Source organism: Stigmatopora argus, chromosome 18 (assembly GCF_051989625.1).
Source record: "Stigmatopora argus isolate UIUO_Sarg chromosome 18, RoL_Sarg_1.0, whole genome shotgun sequence".
Lineage (NCBI taxonomy): Eukaryota > Metazoa > Chordata > Actinopteri > Syngnathiformes > Syngnathidae > Stigmatopora > Stigmatopora argus.
Window position 1 is genome coordinate 10,026,942 of NC_135404.1, and position 14,909 is coordinate 10,041,850.

At 38.1% G+C, this 14,909-nt stretch overlaps 2 protein-coding genes across 2 annotated transcripts; both read left to right on the plus strand.

Moving 5' to 3' along the window:
• Window positions 1–994: 994 nt before the first annotated feature.
• LOC144093292 (uncharacterized) lies at window positions 995–9,555 on the plus strand. The gene is made up of 17 exons (XM_077626669.1): window positions 995–1,205; window positions 1,401–1,449; window positions 2,048–2,080; window positions 2,160–2,336; window positions 2,405–2,556; window positions 2,762–2,851; window positions 2,912–2,978; window positions 3,699–3,862; window positions 4,987–5,092; window positions 5,876–5,905; window positions 5,985–6,161; window positions 6,598–6,752; window positions 6,819–6,908; window positions 7,949–7,996; window positions 8,078–8,180; window positions 8,276–8,439; window positions 9,155–9,555. Exons 1-17 carry the CDS (start codon window positions 1,029–1,031, stop codon window positions 9,308–9,310), a joined length of 1,938 nt encoding a protein of 645 aa, XP_077482795.1. The 5' UTR covers window positions 995–1,028; the 3' UTR covers window positions 9,311–9,555.
• Window positions 9,556–12,338: 2,783 nt separating this feature from the next.
• On the plus strand, window positions 12,339–14,876 carry LOC144092957 (carbonic anhydrase 4-like). The gene is made up of 9 exons (XM_077626142.1): window positions 12,339–12,401; window positions 12,623–12,695; window positions 13,016–13,042; window positions 13,119–13,289; window positions 13,398–13,546; window positions 13,629–13,724; window positions 13,803–13,878; window positions 13,959–14,122; window positions 14,207–14,876. Exons 2-9 carry the CDS (start codon window positions 12,623–12,625, stop codon window positions 14,417–14,419), a joined length of 969 nt encoding a protein of 322 aa, XP_077482268.1. The 5' UTR covers window positions 12,339–12,401; the 3' UTR covers window positions 14,420–14,876.
• The last annotated feature ends 33 nt before the right edge of the window (window positions 14,877–14,909 follow it).

A 14,909-nucleotide genomic window follows, 5' to 3' on the forward strand; every position in this document is an offset into this window, starting at 1 on the left:
AGCTAATGAGGGAAAAAAGTACTTCAATTATTATTTTTCAAATGTAATGATTTCTTTTGAGGCAGTTCAATCCATCAAACACTCAGTCATTGAGTGTTCGTTCGCTGGTTTACGTGGCAAATAAACAAAATAAATAAACAGCAAATGCCTGAAAAGGAGTGGGGCCAAGGGAATTTAATAAACCACACCCCTTTTTCTCATTCATAGCACAAATAAATATATAATTTCATAATACTTTCTACTTGTACTCTTTTAAATAATGCATTGTAAACACATTTTTACCAATAGAAGGAAGAATACTAGTATATTCCAATGAATAAATAAATTTTAATTCATTACTCTTTGGAAATAGAAATTCTGAAGAAAATCAAGAACTTAACTCCCTTTCTCAAATAACGTTGTTGGGCCTTGTTTTAATCCCGAGAGTATCATTTTGCTTCTCTGGCCTCATTTAACTAAAGAACTTAAAAGAGTAGTCTTGTGTTTAACACGGTCGATTGCACTAGAATGGTCGCCGGCTTTAGTGGGATTTCATTCTTGTTTATGTGGGATAATGTGGCCTTTCACCTAAAGGGAAGCGGAGAATACCAACTTCCTTTATTGTGGTTGAAAAGTCTTTGTTGTCACTATTGTGGACCACCCAACCGTAACCAGTCATATAAGTGTTTACTTTTTATCTAAGCATCTAAGCAAAAACTATATTCCTAAAGCACCATATAACAATTCTAGTCTGTGGGATTAAAAAACTAAGTAAAAGTATAGGAAAAATATAGCATAAACATGTGATTTAACAAGATGTTTTTTTGTTTTGTACTTCCACACCAATGCAACAATGCAAACAACAACTGGCTAATTTTATGTATTGGATATCATTCAATTGCTGGTGTTTTTTTTTGTCCACTTAAAGTAATTGCATGTGTCTTAACAAAGTGGTGATAAAAAATATGTATTTTGATAACAAAGGTCAAAAGAGAAAGAAACAAAATCAAATCCTTTGACAGGTTTCAAGTGTCCCCTAAGCAGGTTAAATGTTGTCATTGTACACAGTGAGGGACCCTCCCTTCCAACATTCTTCCCACCCATATCATAAACTGTATTTTGACACTTTTCTCCATTTGGATTTGGACGCGCTTTCCCTGTTAAACAATATATTGTTTAATATATTCTGCATTTTTTTATTCACTGGGAATTGGAGCCTGAGTAAGGTAAAAAAACACTACTTTATGATTATTATTCAGCATGAAAAACTTGGTATGCATTGTTTATTATAGTGATGATTGTGTGATAGTTTAAACAATTAGCACTTCAAATCAAAAAGATTTTTTCAAAATTGAGTGAGTGCAAATAAAAATGAAGACCTATTCAAATCTAATTCTGCATCCTTTCTTTTTTTTGTAAAGATGTATCTTTCCTTTATTGGGCTCTGCCTGAGTGTGCTGATAAATAATGGTGAGTAATATTTGTCAACATTACGCCATTTCTCGTATATTAAATATAAAGTACAGAACAAACAAACACCTGTTTAATATTAGATACTCTGGGTGTGAATCATTCACACCAAAAAAGAGAAAGAAGATTCATATCTCGATTTACAGGGACTTTGAACCTATTTGGTCCAATTGAGATTTAAATTAAGATACTTCGTTTCAAAGAAAAAGTCAGTAAACCATTACATAGCTTTAAATCAGTGCCATCCAACCATTCATGAAGGTCATTTTATTTATTTTTTATTTTTTACCAATCAGATCTCACACAACACAGACCAATATACATTTCAAAAAGGTTCATCCTGACACCTCTATTAGCTACATTTGTGGGATATTTTTTGTTTATAGGTCATTATTGCAATACGCAGCCTCCTCTTTTGGAAAACCCATTATTTACAGTCGGAACGGGCGTGATCACTTGCTTTCTATTGACAGTGTGCACAGTGCATGTTTTTTGTTTATTTTGGACTTTAACAGGCTCTTTAGCACGCTGTTTACTCAAGACACATTTATAATCTAGCAGGCACTTATTGTTCTCTCTCTTTTTGTAAATAAACCAGCGGCTGGAAGTGATTGGTGCTACACGGGCTGTGGTAAGTGAGTGCATCTTTCTGATATAATAGTTAAGAAAAAGCCAATTTGAATAATAATGAATGGACTCTAACTGAACAGAACATACGCCCAGCTACTGGAAAGACCTGGAGGGGTCTTTCTGTGGGGATGAAAGGCAGTCACCCGTCGATATAGTGAGCAGCAACCTCAAACGGGACGAAATGCTCCTCGATTTCAATTTGATCAACTTCACGTCTAAACAGACTTTTAGGGCCTTCATAAATAACGGGCATACAGGTAAAGTTTCATAGATATTACACCAACTAATGAATGACTATGTCTGATTGCTGCTTATTTTTGAACAGCTAAATTCTTACTAGAGGATGATCAGGTTGAAATCAGCGGAGGTGGACTTAATGCCACATACTCCACATTGCAGCTCCATTTTCACTGGGGCGACACGGAGCATCATCCTGGGTCGGAGCACACCGTTAATGGGCACAGATACCCGATGGAGGTACAGCACTAGATGCTATTGACCGCGATAGACGGCCAATCCATTTTGACCTTATCGCTGCATCATAGTGGGAAAAGAAATGACTTATTCTCACCGCCGATAAAAAGTTGTCAAGCAATATTCCCCCCACGAAATGCGGTCTGTCAACTCACACTGTCTATTTTCGTGGTGATTCCAACTCTGACTGCTTCAGTATGTCTTGTAGATGCACATTGTGAATATAAAGAAAGGCCTTTCCGTGGAGCAGGCCCTCACAGATCCAACCGGCATTGCCGTTCTTGGCTTCTTCATCGACGTACGTGCAGATAAAACATCATGCTTTTGACTCACTAACTTACTGATTGTTCTTCCCTAGGCGATTGAAGATAAGAATGTATCAAGTCCTTGGAGTATCTTGACTTCTTACCTTTCAAGCCGTATAGGTACAGTACATGACTTGAACCTATTGGCCAAATATGTTGGAAATACATCATATATTTTTCAGTTTCAACTCATCTAAAGACTGTGACACTTGAGCCCATTTCTCACATTTCCTAAAGTCGGAGAATGTGATGGTGTTTAGGAGTAAACAGAATGTGCTGTATTATTTTACCCAGTCATTACACTGTAATTTCCTGCCTAGGCACCCGGTCTTGATTCGGATCATTTGCGGTTGGCATTGTTGCCTGAATACAAGCGAGAATCTTCCGATTCAATAACATCTATTGTCAGGTAGTAAGGAACAACAAATCTGGCAGTGCTAACAATGGCACGGCCTTGGGCTTTCATTTTGCACTACCATTGTGAAAGAGACGTGTACACATCACACAAAATACATGTATACCTAATTTATCATAGTTAATAGGTTCCGAGACATGCCAAATTAAGTGGATAACCGCAATGTAGAGATACGTATAGGATTTTTTAATGGTGTCTATTTTGAATAAGAGAGGCTGGCAGTGAATGTAAATTCCTCACAACTAATCAAAATAACTGTAACACATTGAAATTTAGGATTTTAACACTAATTAGCAAAACCTATTAGTCTATAGGTGTTCTGACAGCTCATCTTGCACAGGTACCCTCACCCTATTCTTTTCGGTCCTCGATTATCCTGTCGTATCAGTTAGTTATTGTACTCAATCACATTTCTGCTTGCACAGATACTGAAATCAACGTGACACATGAAATCTCTATCAAAGACCTCATTGGGGATGTGAACCTAACCAAATACTACCGCTACATGGGCTCCTTGACCACCCCCTCCTGCAACGAAGTGGTGGCCTGGACGGTCTTTCATGAGCCTATTACCGTCAACAGCATTCTGGTTAGTCGCAAAGTCTGAAAAGTCAAATCAGGTCGTAAAGCCATTCGTAACGCTTTGTGGGTAATTGATTTGGGAAATCAGAAATGCTTAAAATGAGTGCAAGGCTATTATACAAAAACAGCCTGGTCAGAATTACTACACCTTTAAAGACAATGGTGTTTTGATTGACCTAAAATATGATACATCAATTACAGCAGGTACAACCATTGTGCCTGTATTTAAAAATAATTTTGGGTGTTGGCAGATTTGGGCTCGTCTCCAGACACGCTATTGTTGAACTCTGTGGGAATGGTGCTTTTTCTAAAAAACAAAAAACAATAAAAACAATACTAATGGATCACATTTAAAAAAACATATTAAATCAAATTTAATAGGCAGTTAACACAATTATAACTTTTTCTCCCATGTTATTGTGCCCCCAATTTGTTTTCATTATATTCCAATATTTGGCCCCATTATTTAAAATCACATTATTTTCTTTGGTTTTTTTTTTCATTAGTGATGCATTCAAAGATCATTTCATTTTTCAGGGATCAATTTAAATCCACATGAATATGCATATAAAGCCTTAAAGAATAAAAAGAAGATAGCAAATAAGGAAAGTGGGTTTGGATAAGTAGACATAGTGAACATACTAGTTCTGGTGTCAAGCCCAGGTCACACATTTTTGTAGTTATCACCATGTGGAAAGGCTGGCAAGAACAACAACAACGATTATTTGTGGGAGCGAGGCATCATGTACACTCCTCCCATCTGTACTAGGGATTGACGTATGCATGGACTTAAACTGGTTTCACACCTGATTTGGCACATGTGCAAGACTATAACAAACAACTGACATCTTGGACAAACAAGAACTTGACAGACTGAGGCTGAGAAATGTCTCTCGCATATTTTGTGGCTCGCACTCGGCCGATGGTGACCTACATCTCCTAAAACATGTTGTTTGCGGCTCACATACAATAAAGATAATTGATGCACATATCCAAACACAATTTGACAATTGGAATAATTAAAGGTGCACCATGAGACATCAATGTTTATGATGTGATATTTGGACATCTGTTGAGGAATGCTGGCACGATTTTTGGAATAGCTTTGTTATTTTTTGGGTCCGATTTTAGCTTCAACAGTTTCGTTTGAAGACTGGCCTCGCCAATGTATATCGCCCAGGACAAGACCTCAATGGACGTCAAGTATATCATTCCCCTGCAGTTGTTTTGCCTTCGAGTGAGTTAAGACACACACTTTTTTGTGTTATCAATCCATTTTTCAAAATTTGTATGAAAAAAGCATGAATCCCAGATAGTTTTTGCCACACTGAAATTTAGATTTTTATTGGCCACATTCATTTTAAATTTGTTGCCCGAATCCAGCACCCCCCAACCACTATTACCCCCGTTCAGCAAATGAATGAATTATAAATTTGACTAAAAAAATATTGTTTTCCATTTTTAAGAAAAACTAATTCTAGCTGTGGAGGCCCAGTGGTGCGAGTGATTAGCGTGTTGGCCTCACAACTCTGAGGTCCTGGGTTCAAATCCAGGTCATGTCCAGCTGTGTGGAGTTTGCATGTTCTCCCCGGACCTGCGTGGGTTTCCTCCGGGTACTCCAGTTTCCTCCCACATTCCAAAAACATGCATTGTAGGCTAATTGGACACTCTAAATTCTAATTTCTAACAGAAAGCGTGTATAGATTTCATACCTGTCAACCTCTGCCGATAACTGCCCTTATAAATGATTATGATTCCCCTTACAAACCCCCCAAAAACCTTACAAACACCATACGAGTCGTACGGTGTTTGTAAGTTTTTTTGGGGGTTTGTAAGGGGAATCATAATCATTTATAAGGGCAGTTATCGGCAGAGGTTGACAGGTATGAGATTTTTTCTTTTATTAATGCTATGTGCTGCCGTCCCTCCCAGTTCAAAATTGCTCAAATGTTTATCCGTGTCAATGGCAGTCAATGAGCTTAATAGCTTTTCTTGTACTTTTTTTCTTTTTTGTCCATAGATCACGCATGGTGCTATGGTGAAGAATGTGGTAAACCCATTTAATCCTAGGATATAGGTGTGTACTCTTTTCTAATCTTACTTGGCTAATGGCCATTTACCCTTCATAGAGTTCAGTCCTGCGAAATGGCATCTCCTGCCCGACTCGCAATGCGATGGAGAGCGTCAGTCGCCGGTTAACATCCAAACACAGAATGCTGTGAAGGAAGGAAAACTGGACGGCTTTACTTTCTCAAAGTTTGACGACAAACATGTCATCAAATACATCGCAAATACAGGCCATACAGGTTGGATAATGTTACACCCATTCATTTGCGGGTTAACTTGGCACTTTCAAAATATGTATTTGACACTATGCACTCAGGAAATGATATATTGACCTGGTTTAAATATTCTGGTTATATAACTTCACTACACAGAGAATATATCAGTTATCTCATCCAACCTTATTTTCAATGTTGTGCAATACTCAATCACCCACAAAAAACACAATTCCAAACAAAAAAATCATGTTTTTTTTTTTCAACTTCAAATTGAAAATCAACATTTTTAACATTCACTTGATAAATTCATTTAAAATCGTGAGAGTATCTTTTCTATTTGTAAATAGGGTTTAAAATATAACATACATATTATGTTAAGCACTTCAGACTTGTTAAAAGAAAAAAACAAATTGGATTCGCATGCTGAGACTAAATGAACGCCGTATGTGTTCCTTTTTAGTCAAGTTTGTCCTAAAAGAGGGAGCAATGGAGGTCTCGGGGGGCGGCCTTGGTCACGTCTACACCACCCTCCAGTTCCACTTTCACTGGGGTTCTTTATCTCCGGACACCAAAGGCTCCGAGCACACGATTGATTCCAAAAGATTTCCAATGGAGGTACACAGGAATCTCACTGGCAATGTTCCTTTCTTATTTTATTCTGATATTGCAACTCAATTTCAGGTGCACATAGTGAACAAGAGAAAAGATTTGACTCTGGAGGAGGCAGTCAACACCACCAATGGCCTGGCAGTGATGGGCTTGTTGATTGAGGTAATGTGATCAATAACTTTCACATTTCATCTTGCAAAGCCATGATTTAAAAAAACTAAAAAGATGTAACATCTGAAGATTAGTCATCCAGTTGATGGTTACTGAAAAATATTGAATCAAATACAGATTCATTAATGAATGCTGGAACATCCACACCTTAAACTTTATAGGTTTTGGTCGAGGGCCCACACATTTTAAACAAGAAAATCCAGTTGCATGGACTCAACCTTTGTGAACTGCAGAAGTAACTGCTAGATAGAATGCACTATTAGAGAAGCACATGTTCGCAGAGAAATGTTGAACATTGCGTCTCGTCTCTTCTATGATCAGATAAAAACATTCATCAAATGTCATCTCGTGCTTTTAACTGACAAGAGAAAGACAGCGAAGGAAGATGGTTGTTTTAGAATTTTTTTTCTTCTCATGAAACGTCTTCCGAGCTTTGAATCACATAACATGTTGCATAAGTGTCACACATAGTTTGAACGTTGCCGAATAAATCAGGGGCAAAGTTTTGGAAAAATCATGAACAATAAAAAAAAATCTTTGGAGAAACACCTTAGTGGTTGAGTACATTTTTTAGGCCGCAGTCATCATTAGTTTCAATCACGCCCATCTTTGTTTAAAATGCTCTCGTTGGTAATTAACTACTAACTACTACTTACTAAAAGGTATGACCAATCACATTAGCTGTTTTACAATGAATGGATGGATTAATGACCACTGCTGTACCTGAACATGTTCAGGAAACAAATTTTTACCAGACCATTATTTTTTTCTAATGAATGTTAACTCAACGCAGTATATTTTGGCCCAGTGGTGGAAATGGGAGGGATTTTGGACAGCAGTCCATTTCTTTTCAAGGTTGAGGTTGTCATGAAAAGTTTTTTTTTACAAAGACTGTGATCCAAACAACAGATTTTCTAAAGCTGCTTCAACACTTTTGTTTGAGCTACGCAAAAAAAACATGTAAAAGAACATATTACAGCTTTGAGTGCTTCCTTGAAATAAAAATAGAACACCATGTCATTTCTCGGTAGGCCAAAACTACCAGCAAAAGTAGCGGCGCTTCCGACCACAGCGAAGACGTAAGTCCATCAAAACCTTTCATAACCTTACCGATGAGCTGTATAGAATTATATCTTGGATTTTATTATTTTAAAATATAGTCACATGACTCCGGTGATGACTCCTCTCACGAGTCCTTAGATAATGTGATGACTGGCGCCTGGAAAGTTCTGAGCAACTACCTGATGCAGATACAAAGCACCGGTGGGTTTCGGGTCTTCCGAGTCTAGTCGCCGGCATATTATTCCCTTGAACTAAATATATAAAAGTCAAAACATCCCTTTTTTATTGTAACACAGGTTCGCAGGTGGACGTCACTGAAGAGCTCTCTCTTGCTGAGCTCCTAGGTCACGTCAACATGGGTAATTACTACCGCTACAATGGCTCGTTAACTACACCCTCGTGCAACGAAGCAGTGGTCTGGACCGTGTTCAAAGAGTCGATTAAGGTGCATCCCGATCTGGTGAGTTCTTTCGTGAGCCTGTAAAACCTTGACATAGTTTGTTAGATGACTATTAAATGCAATTATGGGATTAAAAATGGTAGCGTGGCAACGTTCAGTATAACTCAGGTGTTTTGCTCATTCACTTTCAAGGTCATTTTTAGTTTTACCAGTTTAATTTAGTTTCACAGTTTCACAGTTTCACAGGCTAGTGAGTGAAATCACACTGGTTACTCATTTAAACATTTTAACAGGTCAAATCTGACAGGCTGTGATTGGTTGGCAACCAATTCAGGGTTTATTCCACCAACTGCCCATTGTTAGCTGCAATAGGCTCCATCATTGTGAGAATAAAAGGAGAGGAAAATGAATGAATGAAAGATCGGAGAGGCAATTCAAGGTTCATCCAGTCCAATTAAAACATCCAAGGAATTCCTTGAAAGTTTGTATAAAGGTGAAAACAAACGTCAACCAGAATAATTTCGTATGACTAATATTTGGCCGTGCGTCAGTGAGTAGAAAAAAATCTGTTATCTACGTGGCTGATTGGAATCGGGCAGCCAAACATCAGCCAGAAGACAAGATGTCGCTTTGGATAATAAAATGCCATAATAATGACAATGTTAAGTCATGATGACTGCAGGTGAACACGTGTCGAAGGGAATCTGAACGATTAGGAAAGAAAAGCCAGTTTGCATTGAAAATTTATTTATCTATTTGTCACCCGGGTCTCCAGCTGATGATGTTCCCCAACCAAACTGGATTCAATGATGTGTTCCGGGCCACGCAGAATCTTCACGGCAGGAAAATTTACACCACGGCCGGAGTCGGAAAACTCGCACCCATCGTGCAATGCCTGCTGTTGATTTATTTCTGCAACTTCATCATTTGATGGAATATTGTGGTGTATTTTATTGTGCACTTTTTAAAATCAGATAGTATTAACTTAGCGTTGTATATAGGTATCTGGCAGTTAATTTCCCATTTCAGCTGGCAGAAAATGAAGTATAAATGATCTGCCTGTTATACCCAATAATTGTAAGCCAATTCTATCAACAACCTTTGTGTTTAAGTGTGACCTCAATTTAAATCAAATATAATCAAGCCTTAGAAATAAGGCACAAAGATAAACAGGTACTATTTTTGTGTGATAGTTTTGTACGCAATACCCCACTTAACAAAATCACACTATCATCAAACTAAAATGTTTTCAGAACCAGGTATGTGTGTGACGTCTCCAAAAATTGGCTATATAATCCGAAGCAATTCATGGAATTGTTACATAGGCAAAGATAGTTTACTTGGAATCCAATTACTGAGAACCAGTTTTCAAGTCATTAAAATGCATACAATACATTTGTACGCCCCCCGTCGGATGTTTCTCGCCTATTTAGTAAATCTCTATGCACAAAAACATTTGACATACACAATTAGGACTGTAATTTAAATTTCAAGGCAGTATCAGTTACTTTCAGTGTAATTGTTATTTAAAAAATGCCATTGAGATGAATGTCACTCAGATGGGTGACATTGGCCAGGTATTTAGTGAGAACCAGCAGCTTTTTTTTATATTTTGTGTGGTTTCCTCATGTTTGCATGACAAACGGGCCAGTGAGTGAATATTCATGTTTCAAACAGGGATAGACGTCCAATTCGCCTGAACTGGGAGAGAGCTCGTCATGGGTAACCATTGAGTTCATTTGTAAAATAACGATTCTGTATTTTCAATGAAATACATTTAGACAGGCGAGATGTTTTTTTATCTTAAAGCCAATCCATTTTATTGTTTTGTATTATAATATTGGAAGGTCGAGGCTGCTAGCAGGACAGTCTAGTGCACACTCTTTCTCAACCACACTATTGGAACACCTCCCACCTCTCAGGTCACACACCTGTTTAAAAAAAAAAAAGAGTTCACCTGTAGAACATTAAAAACAGGATATTTTTGGGGTGAGCATTTTTGACCTTTCTCAGTCTTTTGGGCAACAAAAAATTGCATGTGTTGTAGGTCTTAAATTCAAAATGAATAAGTATTTGGAGTTTAAAAAAGGCAATTTTCAACAATAAATCTCATGATTGTCACGCATTCAATTGAATACAGCAGGTTGAAAAGGATGACTAAGTTATTGTGTACAGTTTTTATTCACCCAACCTCCAACCTCTTTGCCATTAGTCTTGAACCTTTCCATTATTGCATTATGAGTCATAGATAACTAACTACATCACATCCTCAAAACACTTATTTCCATTGTTGGTGTGAAGAGTAGAAGCTATTTTCCAACCCCTGCTCAAGTTTACGTCAAACTAACCAAACAGTAGTGGCCATACTTGACAAATACTGGACAAATATATAAAACATAACTTACCCAGTTGAAAATAAACGTCGTGCAGTTTCTCAGACTTAGCTAGCAACCTGTATATTTTGCATATTTTTGCTGTGATGATTGGCTATTGCTTTGGTATTGGTCCAAAAGAAACAACATACACAGGTATATGTTTCCCTACCATACACTTTACTGTCAGATTCACAAACCTTTTGCGAAAGGTCAATTGGCTCTTTTTTAAACAACTTTTGGAGACTTCAGGAGATTGTCTTTCCCATCTAGAAAGTTAAGGCATTTAAACAAATGGCCACCTTAAGAAAAAAGGGCGAATCTATGGGACTCATAATTTATGCTATCATTAATATATTTTTAATGCTTTAAGCCAAGGGTGTCAGACTCGGGTTGGCTTGCGGACCGCTTTAACATCAACTTGATTTCACGTGGGCCGGACCATTTTAGATATATTATTTAGATTTTTTTTATTATAAATGGATTAAAACAACTGGATTAAAAGCCCTGAATATTCAGTTTTTCATAGATCTAAAACAATGGTTATTTTTGCTTTTTAAAAAGATATTTTGAGATTTTCCAAAATGATTTTTAAACTAAAACTTTAAAATGATTAAAAAATTACAATTATTGATTTAAAAGGGGGATAATCAGGAAATTGAATATACATCTATACTCTTCATTTTAATTTGATCCTAAAACAGAAAGTCGGCACTCATGATTTACTTTCCCGGGCCACACAAAATGATGCGGCGGGCCAGATTTAGCCCCCGGGCCGCCACTTTGACACGTGCTTTAAGCCTTACATTCGGAGCGTGTTGCTCAAAACCTGCATTTGAACAAAGCAGCTCCAGCCATCAGAGTAAAAGGTGCGATCATCCCAGAAAATGAAAATAATGTAATTCTGTTATTCTATGACACTGAAAGATGCTTGATGCCAAATCAGGTGCCCACATGTTACCTTTTGTGCCATTCTGTACACATGAAGAAAATAAACAGTGAAGACAAGTCTTGCAAGTGTAGGAGCCAAAAAGGCAAATAGTTTGTTCTCTAATTTTCTTTTTTGACTTTTATGACTATGACTATTAATTGGAGCCTTGGGTCCCGGAGACAGCTGGGATTGGCTCCAGCACCCCTGTGACCCAAATGGTGATAAAGCGGTTCAGAAAATGAGATGAGAGACATACCATTAACGAGATATCCTTAGGCAATAGGAATTTTGATATTAAAAACCAAAATACTTAAATAAAAATCAGACAAACAAACACACACACGCACACATGAAAAAGCTCTTAGGTAGAATAGTTTAATTATTGCCTTGTATGAAATGCAGTTTAGTTTATGTCATGGGGGTTAAAGTCAGACGCTTTTGCAATATTATTTAATTTTTAATTCAAGTATTTGTAGTTTAACTGCTATGGTGTATAGTAATCTCTCACTGTCGTGACATTCGCAGTTTAACACAGATTTTTATCTTGTGGTTGGAATCTGCATACAATGGTTGGTGGATTTGTTCTATAAAGTGCAAGATCAGAGATAAAAGAGGCGTTGTTGTTTTTTTTGGGCGAACAAAGCATATAAATAGCGAAGGAGGACGGGTGAATGCCATCACGGCTCACCTGAAAAGAAAAGAAAAAAACACGCCCAAAGGTGAGAGAGACGCAACGCGTTCGAATCGCTGGACTTTTAATGCGGCATCATTTTGATTTAAAACTTTTTCCAAGTCTTTATTTTAATAACTTCATGAGTTCATTTACGTTCGTTATGGCGACTCATTTATTCGTGAATCAGACGAGATGAGAAATTGACGATTTTCATTCTTTGGATACTGAATGCATTCGTTGTCTTTTTATTTTTATTTGTTCATTTAGATGAGGTGGTTGATCGTTTACTTTGTTGCTGGCAGCCTTATCGCAGGAGTCTACGGTGCCAACACTGGAATTCGTAAGTTATTTGATTTTTTACCCCTTAAAAAAATGACCATCTAATGAGGGTTTATCAAATCGACCAACCTTAATAACTAAAATCACGCTTGATACAAATATGTACATATCGGTTGCACAAGATGGGTAAAACACTCAATTTAAGTAGACATGATAATATATATATTTCAAATTGTAATATCATCACCCATTTAATTATCAATTTAAGTATAGTAGTAACATCTACTAAAAATGAGGAGACATTAAGTACAAGGAAAAAAATCTGATCTAATCTTTTCGTATGAATTATTTACTAATTTCAACCCATTTCCTTTTCCCCAGCCTGGTGTTATCATGATCCCTCATGCAGTAAGTATCAAGCGGTTGATCTGTTATCTTTGCTTCCTCATTGCTTCTCATTGATGACCCATGTTCTTGCGTATAGACGACATCACGTGGCCGACCATCGCTGCGAATTTTTGCAATAGGAGCAGGCAGTCACCAATCGACATTGATTCGGCAACAGCCGTAGTGGACAACAGCCTCGGCGCGTTCACCTTTACAAACTTCGACGACAGTAACGTGCTGGACACTATAGTCAACACCGGCAAAACGGGTGAAGACCTGTATATTTTCAACTTGACTTAAACTAATTGCGTGCCTTATATGTACACTTGACTTTGCCGTTTGGACTCATCGTTTTTTTTCTCCATCTTGCTTTCAGTCAAAGTGAACCTCAAATCCGGGGTGCAGGTTTCCGGGGGAGGTCTCTCGGAGGCCTACGACGCCCTGCAGTTCCACTTGCATTGGGGAAACGGCAGCAGAGTTCCCGGCGCGGAGCACACGGTGAATGGCGTACGCGACCCCATGGAGGTGAGCTCTAAAACCAGGTTCAAATATTGGCTTTGTTTCTTTTCTGTCTTGAAAACCTGCTACGATTCGATTCCACCTACAGCTTCACATTGTTCACGTCAAGGGCAGCTTGAATTTGAATACCACTTTAGCGGTCAATGACCCCACGGGACTTGCCGCTCTCGGCTTCCGCATTGTGGTGAGATATTGTCATGCCTTTTTAACGCTAGATCCAAATCTGCTTTCGCGTCCTAATTGAGATCACGTTGATGTGTAGGTAAGAGAGAACACGAACGGCGAACCTGCCGCCTGGAACAGACTCACCTCCTACCTAAGAAACATCAGGCTGCAAGGTAAAATGACATTAAAGGCAAAAGTGATGATATTGTTATGCATCTATGACAAGTTGAAAACATTTGTCATCCTTGGTCAGGTCAAAATGCCACCATAATGGAGCCAATTTCGCTCAATGAGTTGCTGGTTGGGGTGGATACCACCCAATATTATCGCTATCTTGGCTCCCTGACCACACCCTCATGCAACGAAGCTGTGGTCTGGACTGTGTTTAAGGATCCAATTGAAGTCAGTGCAGACTTGGTAGGTTGTGGTGGGTCGCGGGGGTGACGGAGAACACAGCAATCACCCTTCCTAATTTGTCAATGCCTTTTCCTTTCTCCCTAGATTGACATGTTCAGCACAATGTTGTATATCGGCAATTCAAGTTCAACTCCGTTGATGGTGGGTGTGTACAGGGGCATCCAGCCGAGACTGAGTGTCACCCAAACCCGGACTATGAATATGACGGATTCTAGTGTGGATTTGAGCTCCCCTACCAAAATTTGCATCTCGATGGTGCTACTTTCTCTGAGTTTCACACTGGGAAACAGATACTAACTTGATTTTGAGCTCCTAAATTGGAAGCTACTTTGTCATGAAAGGACAAAACCATCTGAACCCCACTACCCCCCTCTCCCATTTTGAGTGTGCCTGTGTAAATTTAACCTAATCTGCATTATGTTGATATTGCACTGAATGCAACATGCTGTCTCATTAATTCCACATTTTGTTGCATCTTGTATTGCGTTACAGTATAAACAATGTCAAAATAAGCTTAATGCCTGAGAAATTGTTTTGAGATTTCCAAAACATAAAAATATACTATTCTTGGGTTTAATAGCAGCAATTTTACATTGCAATAATAGCGCATGTGAAAGATTTAGAAAAAAGATTTGTATTTTCCGCAAGACTGATTGTTTCTCAACTGACCTTGTTGACAATTTCCTGCTTACCTATGGTGAATAAAACATGGCGCGTTCCCTTTCTGGATTGACCGCACCAATATAGAAAGTGATTTCAACAATGAAATTAATGTTGCGTTTTTTTT

Excerpts from the sequence above, each read along its gene's own strand:
- LOC144093292 (XM_077626669.1), top strand. The coding sequence starts at position 1,029 with ATGTTGTCATTGTACACAGTGAGGGACCCTCCCTTCCAACATTCTTCC. Across the intron at positions 2,979-3,698 it reads TTACCTTTCAAGCCGTATAG|ATACTGAAATCAACGTGACA; the intron begins GTACAGTACATG and ends CTGCTTGCACAG. Across the intron at positions 5,093-5,875 it reads TGCAGTTGTTTTGCCTTCGA|ATCACGCATGGTGCTATGGT; the intron begins GTGAGTTAAGAC and ends TTTTGTCCATAG.
- LOC144092957 (XM_077626142.1), top strand. The coding sequence starts at position 12,623 with ATGAGGTGGTTGATCGTTTACTTTGTTGCTGGCAGCCTTATCGCAGGA. Across the intron at positions 13,290-13,397 it reads AGTCAACACCGGCAAAACGG|TCAAAGTGAACCTCAAATCC; the intron begins GTGAAGACCTGT and ends TCTTGCTTTCAG. Across the intron at positions 13,879-13,958 it reads AAGAAACATCAGGCTGCAAG|GTCAAAATGCCACCATAATG; the intron begins GTAAAATGACAT and ends ATCCTTGGTCAG.